The sequence below is a fragment of the Corvus moneduloides genome, chromosome 14 (assembly GCF_009650955.1).
Source record: "Corvus moneduloides isolate bCorMon1 chromosome 14, bCorMon1.pri, whole genome shotgun sequence".
Classification (NCBI taxonomy): domain Eukaryota; kingdom Metazoa; phylum Chordata; class Aves; order Passeriformes; family Corvidae; genus Corvus; species Corvus moneduloides.
The window spans coordinates 2,566,372-2,578,966 of record NC_045489.1 but is presented as its reverse complement, the minus strand read 5'-3'; the positions used below and the strand labels follow the sequence as shown (position 1 = coordinate 2,578,966).

At 41.4% G+C, this 12,595-nt stretch overlaps 1 protein-coding gene across 2 annotated transcripts in view; it reads left to right on the top strand.

Moving 5' to 3' along the window:
• PCDH11X (protocadherin 11 X-linked) overlaps positions 1-12,595 on the top strand; it is a 438,322-nt gene that overhangs the window by 315,493 nt on the left and 110,234 nt on the right. For both annotated transcript variants that reach the window (XM_032123757.1, XM_032123756.1), the window contains one exon: positions 718-916. In XM_032123757.1, the coding sequence (XP_031979648.1) occupies positions 718-916 (199 nt within the window). The remainder of the gene's footprint in view (positions 1-717; positions 917-12,595) is intronic.

The window sequence follows — 12,595 nt, the reverse complement described above, 5'->3', positions numbered from 1 at the left end:
TCCTGTGCTTGGTGCATCAGGTGCTTTGTTTCATCTGGCCCTTCCTTCCACAGCTGGGCTGAGATGCTTTCCATCCTCAGCTCCCTGTTTCCCAGCTTCCAGCCTCTTACAGTTAAGGTGCAGGTCTGTATAACGAAAATCAAAGGAGTTGTAATGAAATGTCTGAAGGAGAGATGGGGGACCTACTTTTTATTCATTAGCTTAACGCCTGTGCAAAATCTATTAAAATTGCTTTCAATACATAAGACTTGTTGTTGTTTGTTCTTTCTCTGCCTTAGAAGAATCCAACAGCATTATAGATGTGCCACGTTTTTTAGGCCCAAAAGTGTGGAACAGCTTTTAATGGGAAAGAAAATGTTTTTTGAAAACTAGAAAACTCAGCAGTGAAATAAATTGAGCCTCAAAAAGTGATTGAAATCTCCAAGTCAATATACAAAAGGTATCCAAAGACTTGTGAAGTCTGACAGAATCTCTTTAGTTTGAGGTGTCTTTCATTTTGCATCAGGGCTTACATTTTTAAAAAACAGCAGCAGGCAGTGCTGTCAGGTGAAGCGGGTTTGAAAACAGCCTGCCTGCTCATGAAAGCCTGAAATTGTGCACAACTCTGGGTAATGCGTCCTCAGCAGATAACTGAAATAATACATTTCCTAAATTGGCTGCATTAAGCAATTACTGATACCGTAGTGGAAACCATGTAATTTTGTTCCTTCCTTGTAGCCCCAGCGCCGTGTCACGTTCCACCTGCCAGATGGCTCCCAGGAAAGCTGCAGTGACAGTGGGCTCGGAGACCACGAGCCCACGAGCGGGGCCAGCACGTCCCACCCGCTGCCCCTGGGCTTCCCCCAGGACGAGTTCTACGAGCAGGCGTCCCCCAACAGCCGCACGGAGGGCGACGGCAACTCGGACCCCGAGTCCAGTAAGTGCAGAACTCCGCTCATCTCACTTATTAAATCATTGCAGGAGCAAAAGTGGGGCTTTTTGTTTCTCCAGGTAATTATTAAATGTGAACGTCGATTTTAATGTGGCCAAAGAAGCTTTCTGTTTCTAAAAATGGGAGGTCTGGCCATTGGAGATAAAACACTTGGAGCTGTTAAGGGTTTATGGATGACCTGGTGTTTTTATGGACCTGCTGTGCTATGCACGGAGGAGCTTTCTGATGAGGTTAATGCTGTTGCCCTAATGGTCATAAATACCGTGCTGAGGGAATTCACATTTTTTAACATTTCCCTTTCCAACACTACTGCACGCTGTAGTTCAACAGGGAACTCGTGGGTGGTGGGCAGCTCTGTGAAAAGACTGCAGTCTCCAGAAATAAGGGTTTCTTGATTTGTCTTTTGAAAGCAGCGATGTAACAGTAATCTCAAAAGAGTTTGTCATCTTCTGCCATTGCCACTGCCTCCTTGTGATGTCAAAAACAGGGAGGAAAAATCAACAGGAGCTGTGGGCACTGGCACTACTCTCTCTGCTGTTCTGTGATGTGATAGCCAGTTGGAGACTCCACTGAACTTTAGTCAACTGTTAATTGTCCAGAGGCTCCTTATCTGGATTAAATTGAACTGTGCCATTGATAAAGAGACACCTGAATGTCTTTAAGCCTCTAAGGCCTTGTTAGTGGCTTAATAAGTGATTTGAAAATACATCTGTTCTGGGCAAAACTTGGCCCAAAAGGTGGATTTCAGCTGCTTTAGTGTATCAGGAGGAATGAATTAGTTAGTGCTATGCACTTGGAATAGCTGTAGAAGGTAGTTACACTCTGCAGTGGCAAATGCAGCATCCAGCAGAGAGCTTTCACTCTGACTCTGTGCTGGCTCTGCCACATTCAGCCTGGCTCTTGGCAGACCTGGGGATCCTAAGCTTCAGACCTTATAAAATTTGTAAACTGATCTGTTTCCTGAAATAACACCAGAATATTGTGTTTTCCAAGTTGATAGGCAGCTGACAAGAACCATCACAGGTTTTTGATCTTGTGTTGGAAACAATCATCTTTTTTTTTGTTTGTGTTTATGTATTTGAGGCTCTAATACATCCTTAATAATATTCTAGGCAGTCAAACTGGATTCTTCACAGAGTTAAGCTCTAAAGGGCTACAAATACACCCCTAAAGAAGGAAAATATCGAATTATATAGTATTTGCTGCTTTTGCTATTCATACTCAGGGTCTGAACTTGCTCTTTCTTGTTGCTTGTAACTGATATTTATACTTTACTGAAGTGAGAATGATGTACATGAAATCAGTATCCAGGGCCTTTCCTGCAGACAGCGTGGGACAGGACCTGGTGTATAGGAGTTCTCAGAACAGGCATGTGGATCCTGTCTTGCCATTTTCAAAGAGGCTCAGGTTTGGGATTTTTCAATGCCTTTTTTGCCCAGGTTTTGTAATTTCAGAAGAAATGACTTCTAGAATGTGGCTCTAACAGTAACACAGCTCTGACATCTGAATGTCATTGACACACATCCTGTGTGGAGGCTGAGCAGGCATCAGATGTCTTTCCAAGTGTGAAGTTGAGGAAAGTTTAATCACCTGTCTAATTACCTGACAGTTCAGTTTTAAACTTGAAGTCACAGTTTAATTAGAGTTTATTTTATGTGAAGATTTTTCTTCCCTTCCAACTTGTATCTTATTGAAATAGTTTGATTGATATAGCACGATGGTTACAGCATGGAAAGCTTCTTTGTGTCCCTTTTTAGTGTTTTATGCTTATATTAATGGCAGCACCTAGTGGCAGGACCAGAAAAGCAGACTTAAATAGATGATGTTTTGTGCTCTCCTATATCTAAGTGCAGAAGGGAGAGACCCACAGCATATTTGTGTTCAGTGTGCTGCTGCAAAGTGACTTGATGCAGATGACAGCAACCAAATATCTGTGTGCTGATCTGTGCAAGGGTGCAGCCTGAGGTTCATGTGGTTCACTTGTGCACGCAGGACACATTCAGCCAACACTGAAACAGTGAAAATAGCTTTGAATTGAGAGTTTCCTCTACAATCTTCTGCTGGATTTTTGATTGTTGGCTTTTGTTAAATCTAATTTTGAATGGCTTGATGCATTCAAAGTATTTCTTGTCTTCCTTCATGGACTAAAATGTTGTTAATGTGAAAAGAGACAGGAAAATACAGGCAGATAATCTAAGTTCATACAGCAGAGCAAGCATGGCCTTCATTCCCTCCCAAGATCTTTCGTATTTGACCTGTCTTAATCTGAAACACTGTGTCTGGAATGTTAAGCCTAATTTGTCACCTGATGGGGATTCAGTTCAACTTTGCCTGCCAAGGAGAGAGATTTGGGGTGAAACGATGTCAGCAGTGTCTAGAACCAGCCAAGCACACCATGAAAGCTGATGGAGGCTGTGACACCACACGTGGACATGTTCAAAAGGGTTTCTCCCTCTTGCTTCTCCTGACTACAATCCTTTGGTGTTACTTGTTTCTGTAATACTGGAAATTTTTGCAATTTGGAAGCTTTCCATTTACTAGCAATAGCAAAGCATTTATTGCAAAACACTGAAAAAAATGAGCATAACAAAATAAAATTAAAAAAAACAAACAAACACAAAAAAAATAAAAACCAACCTGAGAAGTATTGGTGAGAGGAAGCTTTACAAGCTCACATCCAATACAGGACTGAAGCAAGGAGGGAAAAAAAAATAAGTGTAAGGTTATAGTGGTTAGAAAACTGTGAGAAATTTATATGTAAACCTTTAAAATTAATTGACTGTGCTAATTAAAATTAGAAATAGGCTATTTAAAATGATTTGTGTTCTCTTACTTTAGTTACCTCCTTAGGAAAACATCAAGTGCAGTGTGGTAGATACATCATAAGGAAGAGATGCCAATAAACTGTCACAATAAATAAATAGTAATATAAAAATGCATGTAGGTTTGTAGAGAACCTTATCCTTAAGTGACAGCACTCGTGTATGTGATATTTGTATATTTTCTGCTCATAAATTGCTCAAATAAGGCTGTTCCAATAATTTCCTATGCTAAGGATTTTAACCAAACCATCTTCCCCCCCCTCCCTTTTTTTTTTACCCTCTGTGTTACGTTTAAATGCAAAACACACTACAAACGTAGACAAAGACCAACAAATTCTCTATGTCTGGACTTCCTTGGCAAATTCTCTCTGAGTGGTGCCCTCTCGGTGGCTGTAAGCAGTGATGTTGATCAAAGGGGTTGAGAGGTACATGCAAACCTCAGTTATGTTGGGTTATTTAATACATGTGTAACATATTAATGGCAAATTTTCATGCTTCATCTGTTTTTATAGCCTTATCAAATCTGCTTCCTTTCCTCTAGAGAATAAAATGATTTTACTTACTTTTGTTCAGAGAAGGTAGAATATGCCTAGTTCAGCCAAGAAATTGGGTAGAGCAAGAGGGATGATTGCACCTTGGGGACAGGGTGCGTGGATGGGAAGCCAGAAAACCTGAAAGTAATCTGCAATTAAATAATAGCAATCATTTTGTAGAAAGAAAATGGAAGTATAAACAAAGCTAGCTGAAAATTAAAGTTAATGAGGCAAATCACACTGAGATTTCAGGGTTTCAAATAGGAGGAAACTGGTGTATTAAGGAGAGGGGGTCTCCATGAAGAATATTTAGCATGAATTAGTGACTAATAAGCCAAGAAAGTTGCATTGAAAATCAGCAAGTGTAGCACTAAGGGTGGCCAAAAGGGGAATCAGTAAACACCTTAAGTTTGTGGCCATGTCAAGCTGGTGTTGCCAGAGGTGTTTGGCTGCCTGGTTTTGTCTCCCAACCAGACCTTTACACAGTTGAAGAACTGTTTGGGTGAACTGGGTAGAAGAATTCCTGTGGGTTCAACCCCTCGGGAGGGGGAAAGGTAATTTTTAAATACATGGATTCCCCAGTTCCATTTGTTCCATGAGGCTCAACTTGTGGACAGTAAATGAGTAGCTGGGGCAAAGCTTTGCTGGCTGTAAGTGATCATCAGACTGCAGCAAATCAGTCTTAGGAAGAATTAAGACTGCAATCTGTGGTATTTAACCACATAAGAGGGAGGTTTGCAGCAAGGAAGACATCTGTTCCTGATTAAAGACAGCATATATTCTTCCCCAAAATTAAAAGAACACTTTCACCTTGACTTAATTTTTGATAAGGGTGATGTTGATGAGCACAAAGGCAGGCTGATGAAGAATGATGATAATGGCACTAAAAGTCAGAGCAGGTTCAATGCATTCATGTGGAGGAGAGGCGTTAATCTTCCTCCCAGGATATCAAAACTGATAGTGTTTTCCTTATCTTCTGTAATTCTGAGACACAGGGGTGTCAAGCAAAAATAAAGCTCTGGTCAAGCTTCACTACTGGAAAGCATTTTCAACAAAGAAACTGAGATATATACAAACATAATGCAATAAATGGTATCGTGGGTTTCCCAAGAGCAGTACGAGATTAGCTCCATTATCTCACTTGCATGATATGTATTTTTAACATTGAGGAATACATGTATAGTTAATCTATATATATATTTAAGGGCTAATAACTGTTATTATGACATTAGGGTGGAGCATTAGTAATTACAAATTAAAAGACATAGCATAATACAAGAATGGAAAAATCTCCATAATTACCTTCATTAATGAGTTTGGCATTAAAAAGCAGGAACATGTCAATGAAGTATTCTACTAGCTCGAAGCCAAGCACCACTGACAATGGAGGAGGAGGTGTGCATGACACAAGGATTGCATTTGGTAAGGATTTGAAGCAATAGCAGTGGGATGAAATCTAATAGTTGAGAGTCGTTCTCATAGGAACTGGTGTATGTAACTAGTGTATAAATCACCAGCTGAAAATGACATAAAGAAAAAAACCAACTGAGTGTTACAAAGATAAACTATAAATCACAAATACCTAATGTGACTGTGGAAAAAATCCTGGGTTACTCCTAGTACAGGGATAAAAGAAGAAATGAAAAAACCTCAAGGGGTTGCTGACACCATAACAGGCCTGTTATGAATAGCGTTGGCTTCCCACACTAAGGAAAGGTGAATTAGAATGGGAAACAAGCATAAAGAGATATTATTAATAACAGGGGAATGGATGCCTATATGCAGAGAAAGGAATTAATATTGGCTCGTTTAAACTGCAAGGTAAAGGCTGGCTGGGGACTGGGGCTGCTCTCACACAACAGCAGAGAGTGGAAGCCGAAATGAAGCACTGGGCTGGCTCACAGGGAAATGAGCTGGTGCTGCCTTTAAACCAGCCAGGGCTGGAAATTTGGGGGCTGCAGACGAGAGCAGTGAGGAAGTACAGAAGCAGGGCATGGGAATGCAACCTGGCTTTAAAAAGGAGCTGGATACATTTATGAGAGGCCAAATAAATTGCTGTCCGTAAGAGCAGCAAATCCAGTGTGTCACACAAGAGGTGACCCTTCCACGCTGGGAATCTGAAATCCAGGGGTGAATGTGTTTGCTGAGTCCCAGTTGTGCTCTGGGCTCAGCTCCAGCTCCAGCTGGACACGGGGTCCTGGTGCCTCACCCGTCCGGGAGCGTGGCCGTGCCACCGCCGGCCGCTGGCGTGACAGGAGCTGGCCCCCACTGGCCCCCGCTGGCCCCCGCTGGCCCCAGCCCCGTCAGCAGCTCAGTGACAGCCTGGGGGGCCCTGTAACTCTCCCTGGTGCGTGGTGGAGAAGAAAGGGTCAGCATAGAGCTGCAAACAGGGAGCTCATTCTCCCTGGGAAAAATGCCTGCATTTTCTGCCATGCTGACTTGTCTGATAATCAGAAACTCTGCAGTTGCTGAAATATACTCTTTAAACATCATCAATAAGATGCTCTGGCAGCTGGACTTCAGACCTCATGCTGGGACACAAGAAAAAATAAATCTACAAAGTCTTAAGTTTCTTGTTCCTTGTCCAAAAACTGGGCTGCCAACAGATAGAATTTTTTTTAATGATGCTTTTGTTTTTTCTTCTCATCTCCTGTGCTTTTTATTTCCACAGAAAGGTTGAAACCTAACAGTAATATTTTCATTCAGTTGTTGCTGAGTTATAAACACACTACAGCACTTAGGCCTATTTTGAATAAAAAAGAAGCTGTCATTAGTTAAAGATAACAAATCTCAGGCTAGAATACATCCCAGTCTACCACATCTGCCCATTGGGCCCTTTGCCTTCTGCTGTTTTGGGCTTTTCTAACCCCACGGCTGAACGCTAATAATTAAGTCGGAAAGTGCTGAGGTAATTAATCTTTCTGAGGCAATAGAGTTTGATTGATCTTCTACCTTTAATCAAATTAGCTCATACGTAGGTGGGGGAGTGTAATGGCTGAGCACGGCTCTGTAGCACTTTGTGAAGTGCCAACCTCTGCGATGACCTCCTGCCAGTGCACCCATGAATCACGGTCTGGGAGCCTCCACAGCAATCATTAAGTGGCTGTGTGATTTATAAGATGGGGGAATTGGCAGAGATCAGAACCAGGATGTGCTCAACACTCCCATTTTAAGGTGTGTCTCTCTCGGGGGTGCAGTTTCTGCCTGTGTGGCACACGTTGAATGTCACAGGGCTGAGAGCTGTGTGGATTTTCCAGATGTTTTAGCTCTCTGTGTCTGAAATGACTTAGTTATAAGCACATAGAGCAAAACAAGCCAACAGAAACTCCTATAAAACAAAATATTACAGCCTTCTGGAGTTGTTCCTGACTGGAGAGTGGGTAAAAGGGCAGACTGGAGAGGTCAGTTTGTAATGATACAGATGAGTGGCTTTCGCAAGCAGATTTTCACTTGTACCTGAGAGGATAGAGATTGCCTATTCAGAAATAATTCCGTGACTTGGAAATTTGATCCCTGGGTGCCTGACTTAAGAGTTGTTACAGCAGCTGACACAAAGAGGGGAAAAATGGACAGAGCAAATTAAATTAAAAAATGCAAAAGCAAAAGATTGTCCCACCTGTCCTCTCTCAGCTGAACGCAGCACTATAAACACAGACTCTGAGTTTTAGCATTTTGTACTTTCTGTGTATAAGGAGCACTCTCTATAAATTCTTTTTTAAGTAAATTTTAGATATTTTATTGCTGATATCAGAATATAAAGTCTCGATCTACATTTTCTACTCTTTGAAGAAAAGTAAGATAAGCAAGTTTTCTGAGATGCACCATGTTCTTTCATGCAAAATCAATGGGGATTGATGAGGAAAATCAATGGGGAAAATACGCTGGATTTTCTAGACTACATACTGGGATGAAGTAACTCAGGCAACACTAACATGTTTGTGACTACCCCTTAATGTAATTCCTGACTGAGGTTTATAATAGAAGTTACTCTGTCTAAAGTAATTCTTTCTCTATTAGAAAGAATAGCTCCACCTTACAGCTGAGAAATCAGTCACTTCTTGTGAAATAATAAGGAAGGCTTTAAAACATTTGTTTTGGTGGGGGGTTTTTTTAATAATAAATGAGATCTGACATCTATAAACAGTGATTTAGTGGCAGATGTTCTGTGATATATATTTATGTTATCACTTAAGCTGACATGGTAATGGATAATCCTATTTGTTCTGTTTATGAAAGTTTGAAAATATGTTGCTATAACGAGCAGGCTGGTGGGGCAGAGGTGGACAGAGAACAAATTTCTTCCCTCTAGTTTTTCAAACTCCTTTCAGCTCTGGCTGGCTGTCATATTTGCAGTAAGTAGAGGCCCTGGCGTCTGGCTGGGTGAATGGAATCTAATTTGGAGCACTCTGTCCAGCAGTGCGTTAGGGTTTGATGCTTACGACAGCTCCAGGAGTCACAAAGGGCACGGATTAAAGCGGGAAGTTTATCTGGAGCACACGCAGGCTGAAGCCACTGGTTCCCTCCTGCTGAGAGCTTTGAAGACGAGTGTATCCTGCATATCTCAGATCTAGGTGTGGGTGAGGTAGAAGTTTATCAGGGGAAGCAGGGCTCTGAGGCAGAAGCAATCCCTTACCTTGTCAGCGGGTTTGGGGGCGCCTCGTGGCAGCGGGGCACACGCGTCCGGTGGCAGCAGGAGTCTGGGGTGCCAAAGTGCCCCCGCTCCAGCACGGCTCCCATCAGACAGGAGTGTTGGCCCTCTCTTAGAATAAGCCTTGCTTTGCTTCTAATGTTCATTTGGGCACCCACACAGAAAGGACAAGTCCATATGAAGTTTGTGTTTGTTGCAAAGCAATTAATTTCATGTCCTTCTCTCTCTCTGCTTTGTCTCAAACTTTCTCTTCCTTCTTCTTCTAAGAATAGAAAAACACAGATGATGCAATTCATCTTTTTTCACTAAATCAAGCTAATCAGTGGCTGCAAGAGGAGCTTTTAGCAATATGAAATATTAAGATGTTTGTTAGTGTTGAGTTCCTGTTTTAAAAATGGAAATATAGGGGGGAAAAATGGTCTCTTTTATATAATTTAAGCCATGTGAAAAATGTCATAATTATAATTTGATTTGAAGCATTTTAATTTATTACTTGATTTCCACTGTGATTAATGAAAAAATATATCAGGAAATATATTTAGAGACTGTCTTTAGCTACCAGTCTGTCTTAGAAATTAAATGGAAAAATTGTATTTATTGAACAAAGCAGATTCCCAACTGACAGTGCATTTCAAATCACAGCATTTGCTGACTCAAATCCGATCAACTCAATAAATCCAGTGATTGTTGTTCTTGTTTGTGTGGAAATGTGGTCATCCTTTAATCTGATGTTTTCCTTCTAACTGGACTTTTGGTAGGGAAATAGGATTGATTCCGTCTTGTAGAATGCATTAGGAACAAGTAGAATTGTTCCAAAAGCTCATCTGTATCCATATGTTCCTGAGTAGGGGAGATATTTTTGCCTTTACTCTTCCAATATCTTTTATCCTTCTGGAAAAGCAGTGTATTGTTAATAAACTGCTGTTTCTGTCTCTTTTTGAGGTTGTCTGATTGGCATGGTGATCTTTTTATTTTCTGGTTACTGTTGAAACCTCAACGTTGCTGTATCTCAGTAAGGAAAAGCCCCAAAGCCCTTGTGCAGGCTCCTCACCAGGGGAACACGGGGTTGGGGTCCCTGTGCATGCTGCCGACCCAGCCACTGTAACTCCAGCTTTTCTTGAAACATACTGGTCACTGATGGGATGTACTCGTTCTGAAAAATAAAATATATTTGTCTGGGTTGAGCTGAAGAGACCTGGGCAAAATATTTATGATTATACTTTTGGATCTATATTACACCAGAGGTTGAGATTCTCACCTTTGTGTTTAATACCCATAAATAATGTTGCTGCTTCAGAGTTAGTGGCAGGATTTTGCAGGGACTCTGCTTTATTCGTAGTGCTGTGTGATTCAGTAGTGTTCTTATTAACTCAAGTGACATTCTAATTGTTGTTAAATGTTTTCAGAGTTTACTCTGCATGTTGCTGAAGTCAGCAGTTCCAGCAGCTCCAGTCTCACGCATCCATTTCAAAATTCTCAGCCTGGCCTCATCCTGTCTCGGCTGTTTGTACATATCCATTCCCATGTTTCAGTTGGAATTAGATGGTAAAATCCCTGGATTACAGAGAGAAACTTTGCTCTGTGTTTGTGGGGCCCTGAGCACAATGTGGCTGGTACACTGATTTTCTGCTCCCAGTGCAGTTGCAGTAAAAATCATCACAAATACTTGTAGAGTAGAAGTGGAGCAGATCTGTACAAAAAACATTTGCTGTGCTAGCAATGCTTCTAAGTGCAAATCAGGTCTTGTTTTCATGTTGCCTGTAAAAACCAGTTAGCTCAGGGTTTTTTGATTGCCCGAGTTCAATTCCGCTGCTGATGCTGGTGAGAATGGGGTGAGCAGACAGGAGCTGCATGTGGCTGAGGGCAGGTTCTGGCATTGCTGTGGTGGGCCAGCATCACTCTGGGGTAATTCAGAGTCACCTGGCTGCCAGATCAGTGGGGCCACAGAGGTTCCTGTGATTGGAAGCTCATTTAATCATCCTGTATAAAGTGCCTGGCAAATATTTCCCTGCTCTGTGCGTGCCAGTGATGCCGAGTTGAGGACTGTGTTTTGCAAATGCTTTTGTGTTCCTCAGGTTTGTGTCACTTTAGCCATGGTGAACAACACTGGTGCATCTCGAATAGCTTGGCTGAGATGGGATAACAGAGTGAGAGAGTGAGATGGAGCAGGACTTTACAGCACCTTCACCTTTTCCTGCTCCGTGCTTTGGAATCTCACTGCCTTCTGCCATACAGCTCTGTTGTGATTCTTGTCCTTGCAGTGCTGAAAGCTCTGCTTGGTGCATCAAATTGAAGTTCTCCCTTTATAATAACAGTAGGAATAATAAAATAATAGCAGGAAGCAACAATTGATCCATCTAAAATGCTATTTCCAGGAAAAGGGCATGGCTGTATGGTCTGCTGGACTTCAGTTCCTCTCATTCAAAATAACCCTGGCTCTGTGAAGTACCAAGAAGAACAATCATGCTATTTCAATAGTTGTTCTTTTATCTGGTTGTCTTGACTGATGTTCCAAGCCTAGTGTCCCAGAAGATGTGTCCTCTATAGGGTGAGACATTATAAAGTCTGCCCCTCACCTAATACTTTAAAAGCAAGCAAGCCTTTCTCTGCCAGGAAAGGCTTTATTCATGTCACATACTAATCATACACCAAAGCACTATTTAGAAATAGAAAGACAACCTTTGCCTCTCCTCCTTAGTAGTAGTACATATAAAGAAAAACAGTGGCAATAAAAGGAAATAGGAGTGGTGAAAGAAAGCACTTTGAAAACTATAAAGGCAAAAATTATTTTTATCTCATTAGAACTGGCATTAAAGCTTTTCTTTATACACATTCTCATATTTTTTACTGAGGGTCAAATATCAGCAATTACAGATTCTACTGGGGTGGACCTCTCATCCATCTGTCTCTAAAATTAGGTCCTCATTTCTCTTTTTTGTGAAGATCACAGGAATCTTTCTCCATCAGCCCCCTTATTGCTCTGAGCTACTCCAATACTGGAAAGTATTCACAGAATTGTGAAAAAAGGGTCCATCTGTAAATGAAGCAGGTCCTTTATCTTGTGTTGGTCTGTCCTGTGAATGGAATAGCATTTGTTACGTAGGGTCACATGAGAATTAGGAGTTTGGATTATTCCAGTATGATTTACATGTTTTAAAGAATACTAACGGTTAAATAATCTGCTTGGATATTGAACTAGCTGGTTTTCCATTAAAGGATTCATAATTAAAAGGTTTTGACTTCTGGAAAAAGGGTGAGGTACTTCCTTCTACATTTCATTTTATATTTTTCTTTCACATCTGCTAAGCTACAGAAAGATTTTAAAAGTGCACTACTGTGAATTACTCTGGAGTTAGACAAGGAGAATTCTTCTTTGTTTGCTTTCCTCCCCCTGAAATCTTCTGATTTTTGATACAGCAGGGTTATTTCTGTGGAAGGAGTTTGTGCCTGGATCACTGGATGACTTCTGGCTCTTAATTTGTGTCAGAATGCAGCAGATTGCCAAATCCACGTCCCAGCTTCAGAAACATTGTTGTCTCTGTCATCCTGCAGCTGGCACAACAGAAGAAAGCAGCGAGGGAAGAGCCATGAGTTCGTAGGGCTGATCATAGCAGGGCTTTAGCACCAACACTTAACTGCTCGATAAACCTAATGAGCCCAC